The sequence below is a fragment of the Scyliorhinus torazame genome, chromosome 22, assembly GCF_047496885.1.
Source record: "Scyliorhinus torazame isolate Kashiwa2021f chromosome 22, sScyTor2.1, whole genome shotgun sequence".
Classification (NCBI taxonomy): Eukaryota; Metazoa; Chordata; class Chondrichthyes; order Carcharhiniformes; family Scyliorhinidae; genus Scyliorhinus; species Scyliorhinus torazame.
Genome location: NC_092728.1, coordinates 91,859,677 through 91,884,279, shown reverse-complemented (window position 1 = coordinate 91,884,279; position 24,603 = coordinate 91,859,677). Strand labels below are relative to the sequence as shown.

At 46.5% G+C, this 24,603-nt stretch overlaps 1 protein-coding gene across 2 annotated transcripts; it reads right to left on the bottom strand.

Annotated features, from left to right (window-relative positions):
* Positions 1-686: 686 nt before the first annotated feature.
* LOC140399210 (torsin-2A-like) lies at positions 687-23,385 on the bottom strand. Of its 2 annotated transcripts, XM_072488573.1 has the most exons (5): positions 23,145-23,385; positions 17,237-17,502; positions 8,897-9,072; positions 5,693-5,820; positions 687-3,930 (listed from the first exon to the last, which is right to left on the bottom strand). In XM_072488573.1, the coding sequence occupies exons 1-5, from the start codon at positions 23,293-23,295 to the stop codon at positions 3,686-3,688; spliced, it is 966 nt and encodes a 321-aa protein (XP_072344674.1). In that variant the 5' UTR covers positions 23,296-23,385; the 3' UTR covers positions 687-3,685. The 2 variants fall into 2 exon arrangements, with proteins under 2 accessions (XP_072344674.1, XP_072344675.1); XM_072488574.1 differs by lacking the exon at positions 17,237-17,502 and having other exon boundaries at positions 23,145-23,280.
* Between the last annotated feature and the right edge of the window lie 1,218 nt (positions 23,386-24,603).

Here is a 24,603-nt window from a genome sequence, read left to right as displayed (position 1 = left end):
TTTACCTCCTTAAACCACCAGTTCAAGGTAGTTCATAGGGCGCATATAACAGTAGCCAGGCTAAGTAGGTGTTTTGAGGGGTGGAGGACAGGTGTGGTCAGTGCAGGGGGAGGCCTGCGAACCATATTCACACATATTAGGTATGTCTGATACTGAGGGGGTTCTGGCAGGGGTGCATGGACATGTCTGAGGTGCTGAAGGTGAAGGTGGCCCCCCCGAGGCCAGACATGGTGATATTTGGTGTGTCGGCAGGCCCGGGAGGCAAGAGAGTTCTGCCCTTTGCCTCCCTGGTAGCCCGGAGACAGAGTTTGCTGGAGTGGAGAGACTCAGCCTCTGAATCCGGGGGGATGTGGGTGAACGACCTGGCAAAGTTTGAAAGGTTGCAGAAAATTAAGTTTGCCTCAAGAGGGTCAGTTGATAGTTTGCCGGAGATTGAAGCCATTCATAAACTTTTTCAAGGAGAATTGAGGTGTCAGCGGGTTGGGGGGGGGGGGGGAAAGAGAGAGGATAAAGGGGTTAAAGTGGGGAAGGCAGGACGGGAGGAGGGGAACGGCAGGGAGGTTGGGGCGTTCGGGTAGCAATTTATTTGTTATGAAGTTTCTGTTTGTTCTTACTCGTGTTGGTTTGTGTTTAATGTTTATACAAATGCCTTAATAAAAACTTTTTTTTTAAATGAAAGACAAATATTGCAACTTGAACATGTTGTAGTTTTATAAAAATGTTTACAATTCACAAATTACTTGTTAATGATTCAAAATTGATATTATAGTTACTTTTCAAAATTGATATTATAAAGTCAGAAAATTGCTGTTTTATCCACAGTCAAAATAACAAATATTAAAGTATTAAAAAGTCTTAGAAATCAGTAAACATACTTTGGTTCAAATTTGTTTGGATTTGTTTCATTCTAAAAAGAAATCGATTTTCAGCAAAGCAGAAATCCAAATTTGAATTGTTGAAGATTCTAAAATGCTGACTTTGAACTCGAGCTTTGAAATGTTTTCTGTGTAATTATTATACAGGCTTCCACTCTCTAATCAAAGCACAAAAACGCACCGCGTGCTTACTGCATCATTTCAGAGAATTATCATAGAATTTACAGTGCAGGAGGCCATTCGGCCCATCGAGTCTGCACCGGCTCTTTGAAAGAGCACCCTACCCAAGGTCCACACCTCCACCCTATCCCCATAACCCAGTAACCTCACCCAACACTAAGGGCAATTTAGCATGGTCAATCCACCTAACCTGCACATCTTTGAACTGTGGGAGGAAACCGGAGCAACCGGAGGAAACCCACGCACACCCTGGGAGGATGTGCAGACTCCGCACAGACAGTGACCCAAGCCGGAATCGAACCTGGGACCTCGGAGCTGTGAAGCAATTGTGCTACCCACAATGCTACCGTGCTGCCCACGGTAGGGGCAGAAGAGGTCAACAGAACTGGCTTGGATTGGACAAGAGGCTGTTCCATCACGGCTGCCCTGTACGGTGAAAGGCAACAGATTCACTTCACTAAGAAGCCAAAAGAGCAATGGATGAAGAATTTCACATTGGCCACATTTCTGCAGCCCATCAAGGCACCCAAAGTAAAGGATGACAGTGAGTATTATGAAGTTTCTGTTTGTTCTTACTCTTGTGTTGGTTTGTGTTTAATGTTTATACAAATGCCTTAATCAAAACATTTAAAAAAAATAAAAGACAAATATTGCCACTTGAACATGCTGTAGTTTTATAACTGGTTTCACCAGCAAATAAACATGTCATAAAGGTGAGGCGTTGGGTATGGGAGGGATGCACTAGGTGGGCAGGAGGGATGGAATGGGGAACGTAATGGGGCCACGAGAGGGATCAGAGGAACGGGGTGGGAATGCAATTCATTGGGATTGAGGATTTAAAGTAGTACAATTGCAATAAAGATACCAATTTAAGCCGCAAATGTTTTGCAGGTCTCTGCTGATTGGAAATAATTTGCAATGCCAATCTTGCCGTCCAATCTTCCAATACTGGGTGACAAGATGGGTTTTCAGGCTGTCTGCTGGGGAGTGGGAAAATCCAACTCATTAACCTGGGGTTATTTTGGTGGGGAAAACCACACAGTATTTGCTCCGAGATTGATTTGCATCAAAACACTAGAGATTCCTGCCACAGATTGGGCAGGTGCAAACACATAACTCTGTTTCGTGAGTTGCTGGAAATTGCAGCTAAGGTCCTTGACCCGAAATGTTAGCTGTTTCTCACTCTACAGCTGCTGCCATTCCTGCTGAGTATTTCCACCATTTTTTTTTTTAAATTACAAATTTTCAGCATCTGTCGTATTTTCCTTTTGGGTTGCTGCAATTTCCACTTCTTGGCAGGCCAGCTGGTGGGAGAATAAATGCGCACGGCAACTTATTCTCGAGTGTCCTGAAAAGGTATGGGTGCATTGTGGATTGGGTCACTCCACCCTTTGCTCCACCTCTTCCTACCTTCAAATAGCCTCAAAACCTAGCTCATCGACCATTCCCCAGTTCCTGACACTCTCTCTTATGAAGTGCCCGAGAAAGTTTGCTGTGTAAAAAGTGCTGTGCAGAGTGCAAGTTGTTGCTATTTAATTTGCAGTAACTGCTTCCTCTGGTTAAACCGTGGAGGCCATTGTGCATGGTACCTTGACCAACCTCTGTCACCAAATCCAACACCGGTCAACGGAAAATAAAATAACACTGCTCGTCAGTCTATATTGAGAAAAATGTTCCGTTGGAATGAGTTCCAGGAAGTAACTTCATCTCGATGGTTCAGATGGCGGTTGGAGTCCACTTGGGCAATTTTAACCTGACTGTCCTGTGCCGACATCATCTCTCTTTGTTTTTCCTGGTGATTTGTTTAAACGTGCAGGCCCTTTTGTTTTTATTTTTACAACGCAGCTGTGCATGTGCAGTAACTTCAAGGAGGCGATTTTTGCATTAGCTGCACAACTTCCAGGTTGTCGGCCAGCGTAGAGAGAACATTGCCTGAAACCACTGCCCAACTATCCACTTCTTGTTTAGAAATTTTACAGTTTGGAAATCTTCACTATCCAGAGTCCACCCTCACAGGGTTCATGTGGGTATGCAAAATTTGAAAAACAAAATCCGGCCTTACAATGGAGAAATTTGACGGGTCATTAAATTTGCACATTGCACTGAAATGGTCAACCATTTTATCCCTCAGGCTTGTCCACTTTACATATTTCCAACTCATCCCTTTGCAGGCTGTAGACTTTGGCATTGTGAGATCTGGCGGCGAGATCCTTTATTTTTTTAGCACGCCAAATCAAACAGCTGTCCTCTGCGGTGAGAAATCAATCGCTTCGCCCCTCTGTAGGATTTGGACCTGCATTCAACCTTGTTGATCATGGATACTATTTACCCAAAACAATTCAACATTTGGATATATTAAATGCTTCAGGGGGAAAAAAGTCCAACATTTGGATATATTAAATACTTCCTTTAAAAAAAAAAGTCCAGTAGGTTAAATTATTCCTTTCTTCTGGCCCAATAACCCGTCCCTAAAACAGGACGCTATTCCGAAAGATAATTGTATATCATCAAATTACTTAAGCTAACTACAGTAATTGTATCCTCACCATTCCCCCCTAAGAGACAACGGTGCTCGCTGATATACAATTGTACTTTCTGACACAAATACTTTAGCCAAGACTCCCTTTAACTCACAGGGAAAAGTCCAATTTGGCTGTCACAGTCTTGCAGCCTGTTTGAGAAAATAATTTCTCGTTCTCTGGGATGAAGTTCATGGAATTGGCCACTTCTGCGATTATATCATCTCTAGGCTTCATGCCTCTGGAGACCATCTCGCTCCTCACACACTCCTTGACATGTTTGAGCTTCAAGGGTAGAAAGGGTACAAAATAATCGACCAGCTCTTCATTTATAATGTCGGAATTCCAGAACCCGCCTGTAAAACAAACACGGGAATATATGTCATGGTGGGGCAAATAAGACCACACAAGGAAAACTATCACGCCAATTTGAGGCTATTTTGAAACAAATATTTTGTTGGCCAAAATCAGTGCTTTCCACAAAAGTAATGCCCAGATGCACTAACTATCCCAGATGTTACAGCCATGATTAATGACAACGGTGGTTTTAAATTCATAGAATTTACAGTGCAGAAGGAGGCCATTCGGCCCATCGAGTCTGCACCGGCTCTTGGAAAGAGCACCCTACCCGAGGTCAACACCTCCACCCTATCCCCATAACCCAGTAACCCCACCCAACACTAAGGGCAACTTTGGACACCACGGGCAATTTTATCACGGCCAATCCACCTAACCTGCACATCTTTGGACTGTGGGAGGAAACCGGAGCACGCGGAGGAAACCCAAGCACACACGGGGAGGATGTGCAGACTCCGCACAGACAGTGACCCAAGCCGGAATCGAACCTGGGACCCTGGAGCTGTGAAGCAATTGTGCTATCCACAATGCTACTGTGCTGCCCTGATTGTCATAAATGATTGTCATAGGATGTAGGTGAATAGCATTAGTACATCTCATGAACAGCACATCCCGTAATGGAAACAGGACATTGCAGTGGAACCATGAAGACATCTACTTAAAGCAGCAACCATTAGAGGAAACAAACAACAATGGACAGGAAAGTTAGAGAAGACCCCAGAGAGAGGGCAACTCTCAAAAGAACCAGAGGTAATAGAAGACTCCAGAGGAGGCAATGAAGACCCGAAGGAAGAGACAATGGAAGGAAGGCACTGAACAACCCTGGTAAGAGGGCCGGAGGTGGGCACTGAATGATGCCAGGAAAAGGATGATGAAAGACTCCGGTATGAGGGCACAAAGACCCCCGAAAGGGGGACACCGAAAGACTTAGAGAAAGGGTCTATCAGGACTAGCCTAAATCCACAGTTACCCGCAATGCCGGCCGAACACAAGGCCACAACATTTGTACCTACTTTTGTCAAGAGTTGTACAACTCTGACCATCAGCTAACGAGAATCGCGCACTAACTGATTCAAAAACAGCTTCTTCCCCGCTGTTACCAGACTCCTGAATGACCCTCTTATGGACTAATCTGATCTCTTCACACATCTTCTCTACTGAGTAGTACTATACACCTGTTTGCTTCACCCGAGCCTGTGCCTATGTATTTACATTGTGTATTTTATGTATGTCCTATGTTTTTCATGTATGGAATGACCTGTCTGGACTGTACGCAGAACAATACTTTTCACTGTACCTCGGTACACATGATAATAAACAAATCCAAATCCAAATCCAAGAATGGGAATTCTACAATGAAAACAGTGGCATTGTGTCGTGTACCGGACTGGAGACACAGGTTCATAAAGATTTTCATTTCCTCGTGCACATTAGGTGGCTTCAAAACATTGTGCAGCCAGGGACCACTGGAAAAGGGAGTGTTTCAGAATGTGCGTTGTCTGATTGCTGGAAGTGGAGAAGACAATGTTCTGGGACCAGTGACAGGACACATGTTGTCAAAGCACAAGGACCACACCAGCAACCTTTTCACTGGTTTTCATGAAACAAATACTGGCACTACCGTGTGCTTACATAGTGTTTTTACAGGCCTCGTCTATAATGACAGCATTCACCGAGGACATATACTACCAACTGAAGACGAAGCATCAACAGTGCTGACTCTTACTTGAAAATCCTTCTTAGGAAATCATGGTGACTTACTGTGCTGGTTATTGAAAACTGCCCTGGATATTTTGGTCTCCAAATCTTCCAATTTAATTTCCTCCCTGTCCTTCCGATTCCTCCAAAAATCGAACACCAACTGGTTTATCTGCTCACCTCCGGCATTGCTGATGATGAGACAAAATGATCTACATTCAAGACATTGCGATATGTGCACTTTGCCATCACCAGCTACATATTCCATTCCAGTTTTCTTCCCACACCTAGTGGTGCACTAACGCAGACTTTTGTCTGTTTCCATAGCTGGTAATTCCTGGAACAGGTCGCAAGTCTGTCGCCAGGGGCGTATAGCTTGAGCAGAGCCACTCCTCAACAATCGTGTCTGGCCAGGAGTCCCCCCCCCCCCCCCCGCTCTTACCGCCAGCCATTGGCGTGTTTAGAAGAATTTGTAGGTTGACACACAACCTGGTTGGCCAGGTTATGAACGCAGCTTCCTTGGCCATCAAGTCCTGGGGTGGGACTCAAACCCGGAACATCTGGTTCAGAGGCAGGCACGATACCCACTGAGCCACAAGACCTCCACACAGACTATGTAGCGATCAGCCATTTATGGTAAAGCCAATCGGCGGTCTGTTTTGAATGTTACTGGGTGGCTGTCAAATTACACTTTCTTGAAATGCTACATTCATATCTCCTGTCATAACAGTTCCTTCAATGATTCCTGCAGAAAGGTGTTTGACAACCTTCAGCCTCTTTCCAATCATTCAAAAATTACTTTACTGTTGACCTAAAAGATTGTTACTCTAAGCAGTTTATACAATGGACAATGATTGAGGATTACAGTCAGGAATAAGGCTTTATGCCAAAATTAGTGGTATTAATAAATACTGGAGTCTGGTGACATTTGGGGAATTGTTTAAAAATCCATATCTACTTAAGATTTATTAATTGAAAATAAATTCAAAGATATACATTACAGGGTGTAAAACAAGACAAAACATTTAGATAATATTTGATAACTACGTTCATGTGAAATAGTGAAAGCTGTGCTGCCTTTGAAGGTATCTAACAGGTTAAGAGGGCTTGGTGACAAATTTTGTTTTAAAATTCTTCTGTGAACCACCTTGGTTTATTAAGTGAAAGCACTATGAATAAGTTGATATTGTCTGACCCGAATAGACCTGGACTGTTTTCATTAGAACGATGGAGGTTGAGGGGTGACCTGATAGAGGTCGACTAGATTATATGGGGCATGGATAGAGTGGATGGGCAGGTACTCTTTCCCAGGGTGGAGGGATCAGTCACTAGGGGGCATAGGTTTAAAGTCCGTGGGGCAAAGTTTGGAGGAGATGTGAGAGGCATGTTTTTTTTTTTTACACAGAGGGTGGTGAATGCCTGAAACGCAGGGGAGGTTGTGGAACCAGATACATTAATGGCATTCAAAAGGCATCTTGACAAATACATGGATAGGATGGGTATAGAGGTATACGGCACTGGGAAGCACTGAGGGTTTTGGCCAAGGGTGTTACCATGACCGGTACTGGCTTGGTGGGCCGAAGGGCCTGGTCCTGTGCTGTATTCTTTGTTCTAATGCAACACTAAGAGACTGGGGCCCTAGGGATGAACGAAACATGCTGAACTAACGGAGTTTTAAAGACCACCTGCTAGAGACCATAAAGTGTCCTCCTCTCATGTGAAAATTCTTCAGTCCTTTGCAACCAGGATCATCCCTCATCGTTATCCTTTAATGGAATATATTTTGTACATCGTGTATCGTAGTTTGCAAGCCCCTTCAGTATGTGCGGAAGAGAAAAGTTTGAAATAGAGCAGCAATCGCTAGCTGTAATTTTTTGAAGTCCTTCTGAATCTGTCTATTCAGCCATTTATTCTGCAAAACTAAAGGTCATAAGTACGAAGTAGTAAATCGTAACTTCAAAAAAAAAGGAGAAACGTCTTTACCCAGAGGGTGACAAGGGTGTGGAAGTTGCTACCACACGGGGTAGTTGAGGTAAGCAGCATAAATATGCTTAAAGGAAAATTAGATAACCACATGAAGGATAATTGAATAGAAGATTTATTGATTCATATGGGTGGCACAGTGGTTAGCACTGCAACCTCACCGCCAGGGACCCGGGTTCAATTCCAGCCGTGAGTGTCTGTCTGTGAAGAGTTTGCACGTTCTCCCCGTGTCTGCGTGAGTTTCCTCCGGGTGCTCCGGTTTCCTCCCACATTAACATTTTTAAAACATTAATTCATGTAATATGGGCTTTGCTGGCTGGGCCAGTAGTTATTGCCTACTACTAATCGTTTTATGAAGATGTTGGTGAGCTGCCGTCTTGAACCGCTGCAGTCCATCTGGTGTAGGTGCATCCACAGTGCTGTTAGGGAGGGAGTTCCAGGAACCTGACCCAGTGATAATAAAGGAACGGCGATATATTTCCAAGTCAGGATGGTGAGATAGATAGATTTTTGTTTAACAAAGATATTGAAGGATATGGGCCAAAGGCAGGTATATGGCGTTAGGACACAGACTAACCATGATCTCATAAATGGTGGGACAGGGTCAAGGGGTTGAATGGCCTACTCGTGTTCCTATGTCCTATGCTTCGATGGGAACTTCCAGCTGGTGGTGTTCCCAGGTATCTTGCCATAGAATTTACAGTGCAGAAGGAGGCCATTCGGCCCATCGAGTCTGCACTGGCTCTTTGAAAGAGCACCCTACCCAAACCCACACCTCCACCCTATCCCCATAACCCAGTAACCCGACTCAACACTAAGGGCAATTTTGGACACTAAGGGCAATTTAGAGTGACCAATCCACCTAACCCACACATCTTTGGACTGTGGGAGGAAACCGGAGCACCCGGAGGAAACCCACGCACACACGGGGAGAACGTGCAGACTCCACACAGACAGTGGACCAAGCCGGGAATCGAACCTGGGACCCTGGAGCTGTGAAGCAATTGTGCTAACCACCATGCTACCGTGCTGCCCTTGTCCTTCTAGATGGTAGTGGTCGTGGGTTTGGAAGGTGCTGTCTAAGGAATTTGGTGAGTTGCTCCAGTGCATCTTGTAGATACATGCAACTGCCACTCTGTGTCAGCGGAGGAAGGAGTGAATGCTTGTGGATGAGGCGCGAATCAAGCGGACTGCTTTGCCCTGGATAGTGTTGAGCTTCTTGAGTATTGTTGGAGTGTTGCTATTACCAGAGTACAGTGCATGCTGTAAGTTCCCATCACTTGCCTTACAAAAATAAATATTGCCTTTCGATAATTCGTTCCATACATAACATATGAATGTCCCAAGTAGGGCTTGATTGCATCAATTAATCCTGGGTGCAGCTTATCCATTTCGTCAAATATGAACACTGATCTGCTACAGTCACTCAGGTTACCCACGATCCAACTTCTCAACTGTTCCTGAAAAGACAAGAACAATGTGAAGAAATTGCACCAGGCTGCCACACCAGTATTTCAATCAATTGTAACAGAAACAGGAAACACCCTGATAACGTAAAGGAAGGACTGATTGCCAATTGAGAGACTTCATTACTGCACTTTACAAGGAAAACGATGCATTCATCCAAATTTGACTTTCAAATTATAGCCACCGTGTGGAACCATCTAGGACCACCATTATCCAAAACCAGTGGAGATTATGATCGGAAGCATGTTTTTTAAAAATACATTTAGAGTGCCCAATTCATTTTTTCCAATTAAGGGCCAATTTAGCCACTCCACCTACCTTGGACATCTTTGGGTTGTGGGGGCGGAACCCATGCAAACACGGGGAGAATGTGCAAACTCCACACGGACAGTGACCCAGAGACCATATAGAACCTGGGACCTTAGCGCCGTGAGGCAGTAGTGCTCACCACTGCGCCGCCATGCTGCCCCTGATCGGAAGCATGTTGCTCATGAGACCCCCATGTTGCTCAAAATGAAATCCAATTCAACTACCTGCAATTAATTAATTAAAGCCTTTAACACAATTTTTAAAAAAGTCACTAGGGCTTCGTAGAAGAGTTAATCAAAAAGATTTGACACGGAGTTACATAAGCAGGGTGCTCTTGTGGCGCAGTGGGTGGCGTGCCTACCTCTGGGCCAGAAGCTTCGAGTTCAAGTCCTATTTATTATTCGGTTTATTGGAAACCCATGCAGACACGGGGGGAACGTGCAGACTCCCCACGGACAGTGACCTAAGCCGGGAATCGAACCTGACCCTGAAGCTGTGAAGCGACAGTGCTACCCACTGTGCTACCCTTTCAGGACTTGACGGCCATGGAAGGTGTGTTCATAGCGTGGCCAAACAGGATGACTCTCCTCCCTATAAGTCTGATAGAAGGCGGTGAGAGTGGGAGAGTTTCCTGGTCAACCTTACGTCGGGAGGCAACAATAAACCACTGCAGTCCTTTGCCAAGTATAATCTTGGACCAATTTAATGGACTTTCATGGTCACCAATGCCCTCTTAGGGCACGGGACCTGAAGGAGGAGCCACATGTGCCAATATTAGGTCACATGACCAAAAACTTGGTCAAAGAGCCATCCTGAAAGTGCAAAGAAAAGTAGAGAGCCTGAAAGATTTAGGAAGAGAATTATCATAGATTATCATAGAATTTACAGTGTAGAAGTAGGCCATTCGGCCCATCGAGTCTGCACCGGCTCTTGGAAAGAGCACCCTACCCAAGGTCAACACCTCCACCCTATCCCCATAACCCAGTAATCCCACCCAACACTAAGGGCAATTTTGGACACAAAGGGCAATTTATCATGGCCAATCCACCTAACCTGCACATCTTTGGACTGTGGGAGGAAACCAGAGCACCCGGAGGAAACCCACGCACTCACGGGGAGGGTGTGCAGACTCCGCACAGACATTGACCCAAGCCGGAATTGAACCTGGGACCCTGGAGCTGTGAAGCAATTGTGCTATCCACAATGCTACCGTGCTGCCCACAGAACAATAGCAAAATGGAACAGGAAGTGGCCACTCGATCCCGAGCACTTGCTTCACCATTCAACTGGATCATGGCTGAGCTTCAACCTCCATGTCATTTTCCCGCACTATCCCCGTATCCCTTGATATCTTTGATGTCCAGGAATGTACAATTCTCAGTCTTGATCATACCCAAAGACTCCACGGCCCTCTGAGGCAGAGAATACCAAAAGATTCACCATCCTCCGAGTGACGAAATTCCTCCTCAGCACAATCTCTTATTCTGAGACTGTGTCCCCTGGTTCTAGAACACCCCCAACCCCGCCCCCAGCCAGGGGAAACATCCTTCCTGCATCTACCGTGTCAAGCTCTGTTACAATTTTGTATGCTTCAATGTGATAATTGCAGAGTTTAGGGCCATGGTCGCTGAAGGCACAGCTCCTGTATTGCCGTGATTAAAACCAGGGATGGGCAAGGGGCCGGGGTCGAACAAGCCAGATATCACTGAAGGTTGTGGAGCTGGAGGAGGTTACAGAGATCGGGAGAAGCCTTCCTCAACTGGGAAGTCGGGGTAAGTAATGTAAGTAAAGGGATGGTGCGTGAACAAGACTTGGTGTGAGTTAGGGTAAAGGCAGCAGAGTTCTGGATGAGCGGGACTGGGACCAGCTGCATAAATTAAATCTGGCCCGGCTAGTAAACCAAATGAAGGAAGATTTTCGGAGGTGGGACGCGCTCCCGTTATCATTAGCTGGGAGGGTGCAGACGGTGAAGATGGCCATCCTCCCGAGATTCCTGTTCGTGTTTCAATGTCTCCCCATCTTTATTCCGCGGTCCTTTTTTAAACGGGTCAGCAAAGTGATCACTGGCTTTGCTTGGGTGGGTAAGTCCCCGCGGGTAAGGAAGGTAATGCTTGAGCGGAGTCGGGGAGAGGGCGGGCTGGCGCTGCCAAATTTTAGTAACTATTTCTTGGCGGCGAATATAGCCATGATCAGGAAGTGGGTAGTGGGGGAGGGGTCGGCATGGGAGCGTATGGAGGAGGCTTCATGCAAGGGCACCAGTTTGGGAGCATTGGTAACTGCGCCTCTGCCGTTCCCGCCGGCACGGTACTCCACCAACCGCGTGGTGGTGGCGGCCCTGAGAGTCTGGGGCAATGGAGGAGACATGTGGGAGCAGAGGGAGCATCGGTCTGGTCCCCAGTCTGTAATAATCACCGGTTTGCCCCAGGAAGTATGGATGGGGGGTTCCGGATATGGCAGAGACAGGACTTGAGAGGATGGGGGATAAGCTTATAGAGGGGAGCTTTCAGAGTATGTGGGCGCTGGAGGAGAAGTTTGGGTTGGCGAGGAACAAATTCAGGTATCTGCAGGTGCGGGACTTCCTACGTAAACAGGTGTCACCCTTCCCGCTCCTACCGCTAAGGGGGATTCAGGACAGGGTAGTTCCCAGAGGGTGGGGAGGAGAAGGGAGTGTCTCTGACATTTACAAGGAACTTATGGGGTCAGAGGAGACGCAGACCGAGGAGCTGAAGCGCAAGTGGGAGGAGGAGCTGGGGGGAGAGATAGAGGATGGTCTATGGGCGGACGCATGGAGTAGAGTCAACGCATCCACAACATGTGCCAGGCTCAGCCTGATACAATTTAAGGTCGTTAACCGGGCCCACATGGCAGTGGCCCAGATGAGCAGATTCTTTGGGGTGGAAGACATGTGTGCAAAATGTGCAAGAGGACCAGCGAACCATGTCCATATGTTTTGGGCATGCCCGAAGCTTAGGGCATTCTGGCAGGGGTTTGCGGATGTCATGTCCAAGGTGTTAAAAACAAGGGTGGCACTGAGTCCAAAGGTGGCCATTTTCGGGGTGTCGGACGACCCGGGAATCCAGGAGGAGAAAGAGGCAGACGTTCTGGCCTTTGTTTCCCTGGTAGCCCGGAGACGGATAGTATTAGCTTGGAGGGACTCAAAGCCCCCAAAGTCAGAGACCTGGCATTTGGACATGGCTAGCTTTTGTTAAAAAAAAAAGTATCAGCTAACACGGGGCCCCGGAACGTAACTCTGATCAACTGTTTAATGGGAATAGGTTTGCGAGAGCAGGAAGTGGGCCTCAGTGGCAAGACAAGCTTGGAGAGGGCATGAGAAGGGATAGGAGAAACAGAGTACATGAGAGAATTTGGAGGGGGGTAGAGAACAAGATTGGCGGGAGGGTGGGGGGGGGTTACAAATCTTAGAGGTCTTGGTCCTAGTGACAAAAATGTTGAGGGGCTCCTCGGACGTGTGGTTGACGAAGGTCATTCTTACCTGCTTGTGTCTCTTAGCAATGTGCCAATTATGTGAAGTGGGTGGGAAAGACATGCAAAAATACAAAATTGACGGGCTGGAAAAGATCAGCGAGTCTATCAAGGCTGCCTGGCACCATGATGGCCAGAGTGATTAAACACTTCGCCCGCACCCCACCCCCCAACTCCTTCCTCCTCCATCCTCTCACCCCTGACTCCGACAGCCATGTAATCTCCTGGAAGGTCCGAGAAAGAGGAGGTATAAGTATGCTCCGGGGACCCAGGTTCAAATCCCACTACTGCAGATGGTGAAATTTGAATTCAATTTAAAAAAAGTCAAATGATGACTATGAAAGCAGCGTCGATTGTCGTAAAAACCCATCTGATTCATTAATGTCCTTTAGGGAAGGAAATCTGCCGTCCTTACCTGGTCTGGCCTACATGTGACTCCAGGCCCACAGCAATGTGGTTGACTCTTGACTGCCCCCTCAAGGGCAATTAGGGATCAATAAATGCTGGCACAGCCAGCGACACCCACGCCTCATAAACAAATTTTAAAAAAGGAAAGTCAAAGTTGAAAAGGGACTACTGATTTTGAGACATGCTTATTATGCAGAATGGAAAGGACAGCGAGCGTAGGAACCCATTAGCACTGAACTCTGACTGACACAGAGCAGAGCTTTCCTGGAGGTTTCATTTGCATGTTACATCCCTTACTGCAGGTCCTTTTAGGATAACAATCTAGTAATGGGTGTAAGATGTAAATGAAGCAGTCACCATAAGCTTACCTATAATGACGGCACTCTGTATAAAATAATTTTCCAAATTCTTCTCTGTCCACACTGTGCCACAGTAACTTCAATCAATACAGGAAATATGTAAACCCAATAAAAGGGTTAAAACCCATCAGGGGCTGGTTTAGCACAGTGGGCTAAACAGCTGGCTTGTAACGCAGAACAAGGCCAGCAGTTCAATTCCCGTACCGGCCTCCCTGAACAGGTGCCGGAATGTAGCGACTAGGGGCTTTTCACAGTAACTTCATTGAAGCCTACTTGTGACAATAAGCGATCTGCTGCCCTTGTCCCTCTAGATGGTAGTGGTCACGGGTTTGGAAGGTGCCGCCTAACGAGCCTCGGTGAGTTGCTGCAGTGCATCTTGTAGATGGTGCACACGGCTGCTACTGTGCGTCGGTGATGGAGGGAGTGGATCTGTATGGATGGGGTGCCAATCAAGTAGGGACCACTTTGTCCCGGATGTTGTCAAACTTTGAGTGCTGTTGCAGCTGCACTCATCCAGGCAAGTGGAGAGTATTCTATCACACTCCTGACTTGTGGCTTGTTGATGGTGGACTGGCTTTGGAGAGTCAGAAGGCGAGTTAATTCCTCGCTGTAGGATTCCTAGCCTCTGACTGAGAAAGAGAGAGAGAAACTTTGCTGCAATGTCTGCCCGCTGCACTCTAGCAAGTCAGGAAAGACTCCCTCAAACTAGAAATCTTAAACAGCTTCCACCTGCTGTGGGCTCAATGCAAAATTCTCAACCCAGACCACAGACTGTTCCACTTGCTCTTTTGTATCATTCAATTTGATCTTGTCTTTTAACCCCCACCCACTCTCACCCTGAAACATAAAGCAGCCAAAGAAATGCAGGGTGGCGCAGCGGTTAGCACTGCTGCCTCATGGCACTGAGGACCCGGGTTCGATCCCGGCCCCGGATCACTGCCGTGTGGCGTTTGCACATTCTCTCGCCCCCACAACCCAAAGATGTGCAGGGTCGGTGGATTGGCCACGCGAAAATTGCCCCTTAATTGGAAACATAATTGGGTACTCTCAATTTATCTTTCACCCTTCGTCGATCCTTCTCCCTCAGGGGCGTCTCTTGGAGGAAGACTATGTCGGCCCTCGGGCTATTCAGGTGGGCGAATATTCTGGATCTTTTCACTTTGCCGTCAAGTCCCCTGATGTTCCAGGTGACTATCCTGATGGGGGATTTCTGCACTCCAGGGTTTCTCTTTCTTTGGGGACCATCCAGGATGGCCACCATTGACTTTTGTTTGTTCCAGCTATTGCCATGTGAGCCCTGTTGTAACCAGCATTCTACCCTCCCCCCTCCCGTCCCCCACCTAATCCCCAATTTCCCCACTCAATGCCCTTGTGGGTTTCCTCCCCCCCCCCCCACTTATCCTTCACGCCCCCCCCCCCACTTATCCTTCACGCCCGCTCCCCCCCCCACCCCGTCGACTTAGTGTCATGCCCCCCCCCCCCCACTTCTGACAGACGCTTCCTCCCATTCGGGAGCTGCTCTGCGGAACCCCCCCTATCCCCTTACTTCCCTGCACAAGCGGGCACGAGTGTGTGTGTGTGTGTTGGGGGGGGGGGGGGAGAGAACACACCCAGGTACTACAAAGAAGGAGATACACGGGAGGCCTGGCCCTCCCGAACCTCCTACTCTACCGCTGGGCAGCTACTGCAGAAAGAGTAGACGGATGGGTCAAGGTGGCGGGAGCGGAATGGGTTAAAATGGAGGGGAGTTCCTGCACAGGGACATCCCTCCGGGCACTGGCCATGGCTCCACTCCCATTTCCACCCTCCAGCCAAACAGTCAAGAAGCCCAGTGGTAGTGGTCACACTGAGAACATGGAACCAACTGAGACCACTTCAGTCTGATCATAATGTCCACCATGGCCCCCATCTACAAGAACCATAAGTTACTCCCAGTGACTCTGGATGACTCCTTTAAAAAGGTGGAAACAGAGCAAAGGGGATTTACACAAAGATGGCAGAGTAGCGACCCTGGGGGAACTCACGGATAAGCTCCAGCTGCCAAAACAAAATGAGCTACAACATCTACAAATAAGGAACTCGCTCCGAAAGAAAACAGCAACGTTCCCCCCCCCAGCTACCAGGACACTCCCCACTGGACAGGCTTCTGACTGGGAGCGAGCTAGGGGACGGTAACTGCACAAAGTGTACGGACGGCTACGAGAGGAGGTACGGTCACCACTGGACGAGACGCGGGAGAAGTGGGAGGAAGAGTTAGGGGTAGAGATAGGGGGAGAACTCTGGATCGAAGCACTGCGCAGGGCGAACTTCAGCTCCTCACGTGCAGGACTGAGACGTACGCAACTAAAGGTGGTGCACAGGGTGCACCTAACCAGAACACAGTAAGAAGTCTTGTAACACCAGGTCCAACGTCGGCATCTCCACATCACGGCTAACCAGAACACGAATGAGCGGGTTCTTCCCGCACAAATGTAAACGGTGCCAGGGAGGCCCAACCAACCACACCCACATGTTCTAGTCTTGCCCCTCACTCATCGGGTACATCCAAGGTTGTACGGGTGGAGCCATGCCCACTAGTGGCGGTCTTCGGGGTTTCGGAGCTGCTCTTTATGGGGCGAGGGGCAGACGGTCCAGCCTTTGCCTCCCTTATCGCCCGCCGAAGACTCCTGCTCAGCTGGCGATCAGCAGTGCCATCCATAGAATCATAGAATCCCTACAATGCAGAAGGAGGCCATTCAGCCCATCAAGTCTGCACCAACCCTACGAAAGAGCTCCCTACCTCGGCCCAAAGTGAAGACACCCAGGCAAACAAAGAGCAAGCAGGTGGAGCCAAAAGGGACAAAGGGCAAAGGTACACAGAGGGATGACCACAGCGGCAAACCCAAAGCATGCATGATGGACGCCACCACACTCCTCTGGTACCAGGGAGCAGCAGGGACATCAGACAGTATGGTTGTGGCAACCGACTCCCGGGATCTCAAAAACAGGGACCCCCGGACCCCTAACATAGGTTCACTTGCGTGAATGTATGAAGGTTTATTTGTCCTTCATTATTCCCGTTTGTACACCCATTATGTAGATTCCTGTTTTTTTGTCTTCTTATTATTGTGTTATCCATAGCAAATGTTCCTGTAAATAATTGTAAAACCAATAAAAAGAATTTTTTTTAAAAAGCAATTCTCATTGTTAACTCTGTAAGTCTAAAGCCCTGTGCGTGCGCCCGAGAGTATACATTCACTTCGATTTTCACCATCGGCCCAACCAGTAGCTAACTATTGAACTGAGACCGAATCTTTCAAAACTGGGGTATTTCTTTTCAAATCAGTACAGCTCCAGAAATAAAAGGATTTAAAATCTAAGAACTACCTAAGGTCGATATCCGTCGAAGGATCATTTAGATCCCAAACGTTAACTCGGTTTCCCTCTCCACAGATGCTGCAGGACCCCCTGCCTTTATCCAGCACTTTGTTTTTCGTTCAGATTTCCAGCATCCACAAGTATTTCACTTTTCTTATCCAAGGGTTTTTTTCTTACCAAAAGGTTGATCAGTCGAATGCAAATGGGTTTTCATTTCCCCTTGAGAAAGCAAATCTCTTACCTTGTATGTCTCTACCTGGCAGGCATGGGGAAAGTGCAAGGTGGGCACAAACTGGTGCACGTAAGAGCTTTTCATCCCATCCCGGTACAGGTTTCTCATCAATAACGAGGTGACATAGCTTTTCCCAGTCCCCGACCAGCCGTGAAACGATAATACGAGGGGCTTCACTGGAGCGCTGTTCTCCGTAAACTGTTTTAAGGCGCCGACGATCACTTCCTTGGCCAAGTGCTGCCCGTACACATGGCGGCACAAATCCAGTTCCAGATCTACACGGGGACACAGGGTTCTTTTTATAATCTTTCTAATGTCACACGTAGGCTTACATTAACACTGCAATGAAGTTACTGTGAAAATCTCCTAATCGCCACATTCCGGCGCCCGTTCGGGTACACAGAGGGAGAATTCAGAATGTCCAATTTACCTAACAAGCACATCTTTCGGCACTTGTAGGAGGAAACTGGAGCATCCGGAGGAAACCCACGCAGACACGGGGAGAACGTGCAGACTCCGCACAGACAGTGACCCAAGCCGGGAATCAAACCCGGGTCCGTAGCGCTGTGAAGCAACAGTGCTAACCACTGTGCTACCGTGCTGCCCCATCAAATGCAACATTAAATCATCTGCTCACTGGCTCACATTTTGCATTGTCCAGTCAATGTTACCAATCAGTTTTTTTTTTTAAATATAAAAACAATGAGAATAGCTAAAGATTAAAGAATGAATTTGTAAAGCATCTGTTTGATATTATACAATTATGTTATTTTGTTATAATGAAAAAGTTTTCAATACAAATATTTATTTTGATGAATGAATTTTCAATTGGGATCACTGTCTGTGTGGAGTTTGCACATTCTCCCCCTGTTTGCGTGGGTCTCGCCCCCACAACCCAAAGATGTACAGGGTAGGGGAGATTGGCCATGCTAAATTGCCCCTGAGTTGGAAAAAAAAGAATTGGGTACTTTAAATTTATTTTTTTTAAAGAATTATGGGTGAACAGACAAGATCCCAAACTAACAACCCTTCCCCACAAAATGAATCTTACAACTAGCCAACATATCAAAAGGATCCCCCCTCCCGCCACCACTTTTACATTTGTCAAGGTTATCTGTCGTATGTTGTGGTTTTCAGGACCAGTTACAATGAGCATTAGTATGGTTCAATGGTGTTGCTGTGTTGTAGATACTCTGCTTGAGATTGATATCTACTTTAGAGCAGTTCATTGTCTGCTCAGTCAAAGCTCTTCACGTGTATATTTACACACACATGCACAGAACAATCATTAAAGCCATCAAAATAAGAGTTGAAGGTAAATTATAACAAAGCACTAAGCAGCGAATGGCCCCGGTTTAACTGTGCTGAAGAATACGTCGACAATACTGCTTCAGTGCCCTGGACTTGGGAGCGGGGTGAGGGACGCTTGCTCGTAATCCCTGTGCAGCGAACGAAAAAGTCAGACTTGCATTTACATTGCGCCTTTCATGACATCAGGACCGTCCCAAAGCTCTTTACAGCCAATGAAATTCTTGCAAAGTGTAGTCACTGTTGGACTGCAGGAAACACGACAGCCAATTTGAGGACAGCAAGCTCCCATGAACAGCAATAACCAGATATCTTTTTTGTGGGGATGTTGACTGAGGGATAAATATTGTCCAGGACTCCGGGGATAACTTCCCTGCTCTTCTTCAAAATAGCACCGTGGTATCTGTTACCTCAGAGAGCAGGCGGGGGCCTTGATTTAATGTCTCATCCAAAACATAGCACGTCTGACAGTTCCGAATTCCTTCAACGCTGCGCTGGAGTTATCAGCTGAGATTTTGGTGCTCAAGGTGCTGGAGTGATACTCGAACCTGCAACTTTCCGACTCTGAGATGGGAGTACTGAGCTTCTGGGGACTTCCAGTATAAAGCCGGCCGGCACTCACTCGGAGGAGTAGCTTGTACGAAAATCTCTGAAACAAACTTCAATAAACCTCCTTTTTATCCTGTAATCCGATGTGGACTCCTTCCTTTGGGGACGGCTATAATATCACCTTGACTCCTCTCACAATTCCCCCCCCACCAAAGAGATGACTGTTTAATGAGTATTTCCAAATTCCACTCCAAAACGTCACGCTTTAAAATCTTCTTTCAAACAATGCTTTCCCTTAGCTGTTTGCATTAACAATCCACTCCAGGTTTTCCAATTATCCTTTCAAAAGAGCTTCCTCTCCACTTTTAAAAATAAATTCAGCACTGGGGTTTCCACCTCTCTTGACAACTTTTTACGCAAACTCAGAGATCCAGCCACCAATTTTCACAATTACTTCAACTCATGTTCCACCGGCTGTAGTAAAATCTCACAAACCCTAAAATCATTTCAGATATCTTTCTGGCTTCTTACTAGCCAATGTCTTCTCAGCTCTGTCTGTCTGTATTGAACAGTATTAAGTAATGGGTTAAGAGACATTGTAATTAATTGTCTCATTTATGTTAAGTATCCATTAATTGACACTGATATGTAAAGGGGCTTTAGGTGGCCTCTGTCAGGTGATGTATAGTTAGAGTTTTGTGCAAAGGCTGTTGGAATGAAATAAATGTTTGTGAAAAAGGAACAGAACTTTAGACTCTTCATATCACAGCAACTAAAACATCTAACAAACCGTTCTCTGTTCCAGTACCTGTTCACTCTGTACCTTTAACCTCAGACTTCTTGGAAACCTCTCTTCATTTCTCTACTTTTCTTTAAGTAGCTGTTTTTAAGTCTCGCACTTTTTTAGTATTACTCCATGGTATGGTTTTTCTTCTGGCAATGCTGAGAGAGATGTTCCCTCTCTAGCCTTCTATAACCAGCTACCATATTCAGCTAAAACTACACTCAAAAAGCCTCCCTACCCTAAAGATACCTCTGATTGCTAAGCAACAACTTTATACATCTCCCAGCTTGTTTACTTTTCACACTGTAGACTTCTCTAAGCACAATAGAAGCAACTGAAACCAAAAATCCCCAGATGTAAACATCTTTGTCTAACATGAATCTAATTATAGGTTTACCCTTCCTTACACAAAAACATTAACTTAAACCCACTTAAAACTACAACTGATTTCTAATATTTAACAATATAAATATAGATCGCTTAAAACTACCTCTGTTTTCCTGAGAGAAGAAACCGACTTGACCTCATTCTCATCAGCTACCTGTCACAATTCATGCATCAGGATAACATGACTGGGAATGACCACTCCACAGTCCTTGTAAAAGGTAAAATCTCCAGTGAAGCTATCCATAATCGTATATTATGATCCCAGCGCCATTATAAGTGAAACAGACCAAGGATGGGTCTAGTCCAGTGATGGGCAACCTAAGCTAGTGAGTGGGCTGCATGAGTGGCCATGGATTATCTCAGTGGGCTGCATGATTGACATCAGGCTTGTTCACTAACCATGACCGCATGAATAAGATTGAATACATTTAATACATGCCGTTATAAAAGTGATGTATAGTTAGAGTTGTGTTATAGAGTTTTAAGTTATAGAAAATGCTTAAACATTTATATAATATAACTATCAACTTCAAATGATAATCTCAGCCAGTCCAGGAATTGAACCAGCCATCCAGCCAACTGAGCTAATGACTGAGTAAGGCTTTCAGAGTAGCAGAGTTGAGGTATTGGTAGGAATGGGTGGTGTTGTAAAGGTGAAAATATGAATTGATGATAACAGATAGAAAGGATGTTGGATCTGATTTGATGTGGAGATGCCGGCGTTGGACTGGGGTGAGCACAGTACGAAGTCTTACAACACCAGGTTAAAGTCCAACAGGTTTGTTTCGATGTCACTAGCTTTCGGAGCGCTGCTCCTTCCTCAGGTGAATGAAGAGGTCTGTTCCAGAAACACATATATAGACAAATTCAAAGATGCCAAACAATGCTAGGAATGCGAGCATTAGCAGGTGATTAAATCTTTACAGATCCAGAGATGGGTAACCCCAGGTTAAAGAGGTGTGAATTGTCTCAAGCCAGGACAGTTGGTTGGATTTCGCAGGCCAGATGGTGGGGGATGAATGTAATGTGACATGAATCCCAGGTCCCGGTTGAGGCCGCACTCATGTGCGCGGAACTTGGCTATAAGTTTCTGCTCGGCGATTCTGCGTTGTCGCGGGTCCTGAAGGCTGCCTTGGAGAACGCTTACTCGGAGATCAGAGGCTGAATGCCCTTGACTGCTGAAGTGTTCCCCGACTGGAAGGGAACATTCCTGCCTGGTGATTGTTGCGCGATGTCCGTTCATTCGTTGTCGCAGCGTCTGCATGGTCTCGCCAATGTACCACGCTTCGGGACATCCTTTCCTGCAGCGTATGAGGTAGACAACGTTGGCCGAGTCGCACGAGTATGTACCGCGTACCTGGTGGGTGGTGTTCTCACGTGTAATAGTGGTATCCATGTCGATAATCTGGCACGTCTTGCAGAGATTACCATGACAGGGTTGTGTGGTGTCGTGGTCACTGTTCTGAAGACTGGGTAGTTTGCTGCACACAATGGTTTGTTTGAGGTTGCACGGTTGTTTGAAGGCAAGTAGTGGGGGTGTGGGGATGACCTTGGCAAGATGTTCATCGTCATCAATGACGTGTTGAAGGCTGTGAAGAATCCTTGGCAAGATGTTCATCTTGACAGCTTCCACCCTAAACACATTAAAGAAGCCATCCCCTATGGACAAGCGCTCCGTATACACAGGATCTGCTCAGACGAGGAGGAGCGTAACAGACATCTACAGACGTTGAAAGATGCCCTCGTACGAACGGGATATGGCACTCGACTCATCGATCGACAGTTCCAACGCGCCACAGCGAAAAACCGGACCGACCTCCTCAGAAGACAAACATGGGACACAACCGACAGAATACCCTTCGTCGTCCAGTACTTCCCCGTAGCGGAGAAACTACGTCATCTTCTTCACAGCCTTCAACACGTCATTGATGACGATGAACATCTTGTCAAGGATGTCCCGAAGCGTGGTACATTGGCGAGACCATGCAGACGCTGCGACAACGAATGAACGGACATCGCGCAACAATCACCAGGCAGGAATGTTCCCTTCCAGTCGGGGAACACTTCAGCAGTCAAGGGCATTCAGCCTCTGATCTCCGGGTAAGTGTTCTCCAAGGCGGCCTTCAGGACCCGCGACAACGCAGAATCGCCGAGCAGAAACTTATAGCCAAGTTCCGCACACATGAATGCGGCCTCAACCGGGACCTGGGATTCATGTCACATTACATTCATCCCCCACCATCTGGCCTGCGAAATCCTACCAACTGTCCTGGCTTGATACAATTCACACCTCTTTAACCTGGGGTTACCCCATCTCTGGATCTGTAAAGATTTAATCACCTGCTAATGCTCGCATTCTTAGCATTGTTTGGCATCTTTGAATTTATCTATATATGTGTTTCTGGAACAGACCTCTTCATTCACCTGAGGAAGGAGCAGCGCTCCGAAAGCTAGTGACATCGAAACAAACCTGTTGGACTTTAACCTGGTGTTGTAAGACTTCGTACTGGATCTGATTTCAACTCAGGGCTGCATAGCTCAAAACAAATCCGGGTAACTCTCCCCGAATGTTTGGAGGAACCTGTGATGGAGTTGTCTGGAATATGAACTCAAATGTAGTTACCGCAGACTGGTGTCCTTGAGCAGTAGAATAACCCTTAAATGTTGTCTCATTCTGACGTCCAGTTTTCAAAATACTTCCCATAAAAACTGACAGCGAAATTAAAATGGAAAATAGCACAAAATGAACGCCACGATTATGCTGCAGTTCAAAGAACAAAGATATTTGCACAGCCCCACATTTCAATCTACATGATAAAGTCTCACAACTGCCATTGGGTGAGACCCTGAGACATAGACACAGATGCTTTGATCTTGGAGATTACTTACTGTCAATCTTAGGCTGGAAGGCGCAATCGCAGGAGTCTGAGAGCTGACAAAACATGGATCGAAACGGGAAAGTGACCTCCCAGCACAAAAATCTGGGGAAAAGGGAAAAACAAAAGAGCCAAAGCCGAGGATCCCATTTCACCAGCCCCATAGCTTCAAGAACTGCTCACTTCCGCAGGGGCTGCTGCGCGTGCGCAATGCAGGAGGAATGTCGCTTTCCGTGACGTCACAATGGAAATGTAACAAAGTGAAACTGATATAGAATCCCCTCCAACTCTGATACATTGAGCCTTCCAGTCAGAGCACAAAGGCTTGTTGGACATGATCCATCTCACCATTGCCTCGTTAAACCTCACATTCAGAGTGGAGATCAATGTCCGAGTAATGGAAACAATTAAGAAAAACAACAGCGTTTCGATTTACAACAGGTTCTCCGCATTCTGACCTTTAGCATTCAGTCCAAGGTTGGAATACGTGTGCAACCTCTTCAAGAAAAGCAAAGATCGATGATGATTTTTTAAAAATCCATTGCAAGATTACGACAATAAAGAAAACATTTACCAGCGGTTTTAAAAGCGATTTAAACAATCAATCACTGTCCTGGTCGTTTCCATCACCTTTGAAATCGATTTAATCCAAATGATCTCAATAAATACGGTGCATAAAGATGCGCAGGTTAGGTGGATTGGCAATGCTAAATTGCCCCTTAGTGTCCAAAGGATAGATGGGGTTACAGGGATAGGGAGGGGGAGGTGGGCCTAGGTAAGGTTCATTTTTACAGGGTTGGTGCAGATTCAATGGGCCAAATGGCCTCCTGTACTGTCGGGATAGGGATTCTATGAATGGGGTTTCCAATCCTCCGTTATTGTCCTAGAGATACTAACAATCAATATATTGGACAAAGCTTAAAAATAAATCCGAAGGGTGCTCAAAAGTTGCCCGTTTTTTAAAAGGTCTTTGAACAATTGTTTATTAATAGTTGTTTTGGAGGACAGCATGGTGGCGCAGTGGTTAGCACTGTTGCCTCACGCCGCCGAGGTCCCAGGTTCGATCCCGGCTCTGGGTCACTGTCTGTGTGGAGTTTGCACATTCTCCCAGTGATTGTGTGGGTTTCGCCCCCACAACCCAAAGATGTGCAGGGTAGGTGGATTGGCCACACTCAATTGCCCCTTAATTGCAAAAATGAATTGGGTACTCTAAATTTTTTTTAGAAATAGTCATTTTGGGTTACAAAGCCTGAGTTGCCGAAAAAAGACACAAAGCTTTTCGTCTTGGGCTCAGCATGAGGACATTTGACGGTAGCACATTGGTTAGCACTGTTACTTCACAGCACCAGGAACCTGGGTTTGAATCCCCGCTTGGGTCACTGTCTGCACAGAGTTCTCTCTGTGTCTGCGTGGCTTTCCTTCGGGTGTTCCGGTTTCCTCCCACAAGTCCTGAAAGACATGCTTGTTAGGTG

Bases quoted from the DNA above. Each gene is read 5' to 3' on its own strand.
- LOC140399210 (XM_072488573.1), bottom strand. From the start codon at position 23,295: ATGGGGCTGGTGAAATGGGATCCTCGGCTTTGGCTCTTTTGTTTTTCC. The intron at 17,503-23,144 runs GTAAGTAATCTC...GTCCCCGTGTAG, and splicing joins CTTCCAGCCTAAGATTGACA to ATCTGGAACTGGATTTGTGC. The intron at 5,821-8,896 runs GCAAGTGATGGG...TCTCATCATCAG, and splicing joins GCAATATTTATTTTTGTAAG to CAATGCCGGAGGTGAGCAGA.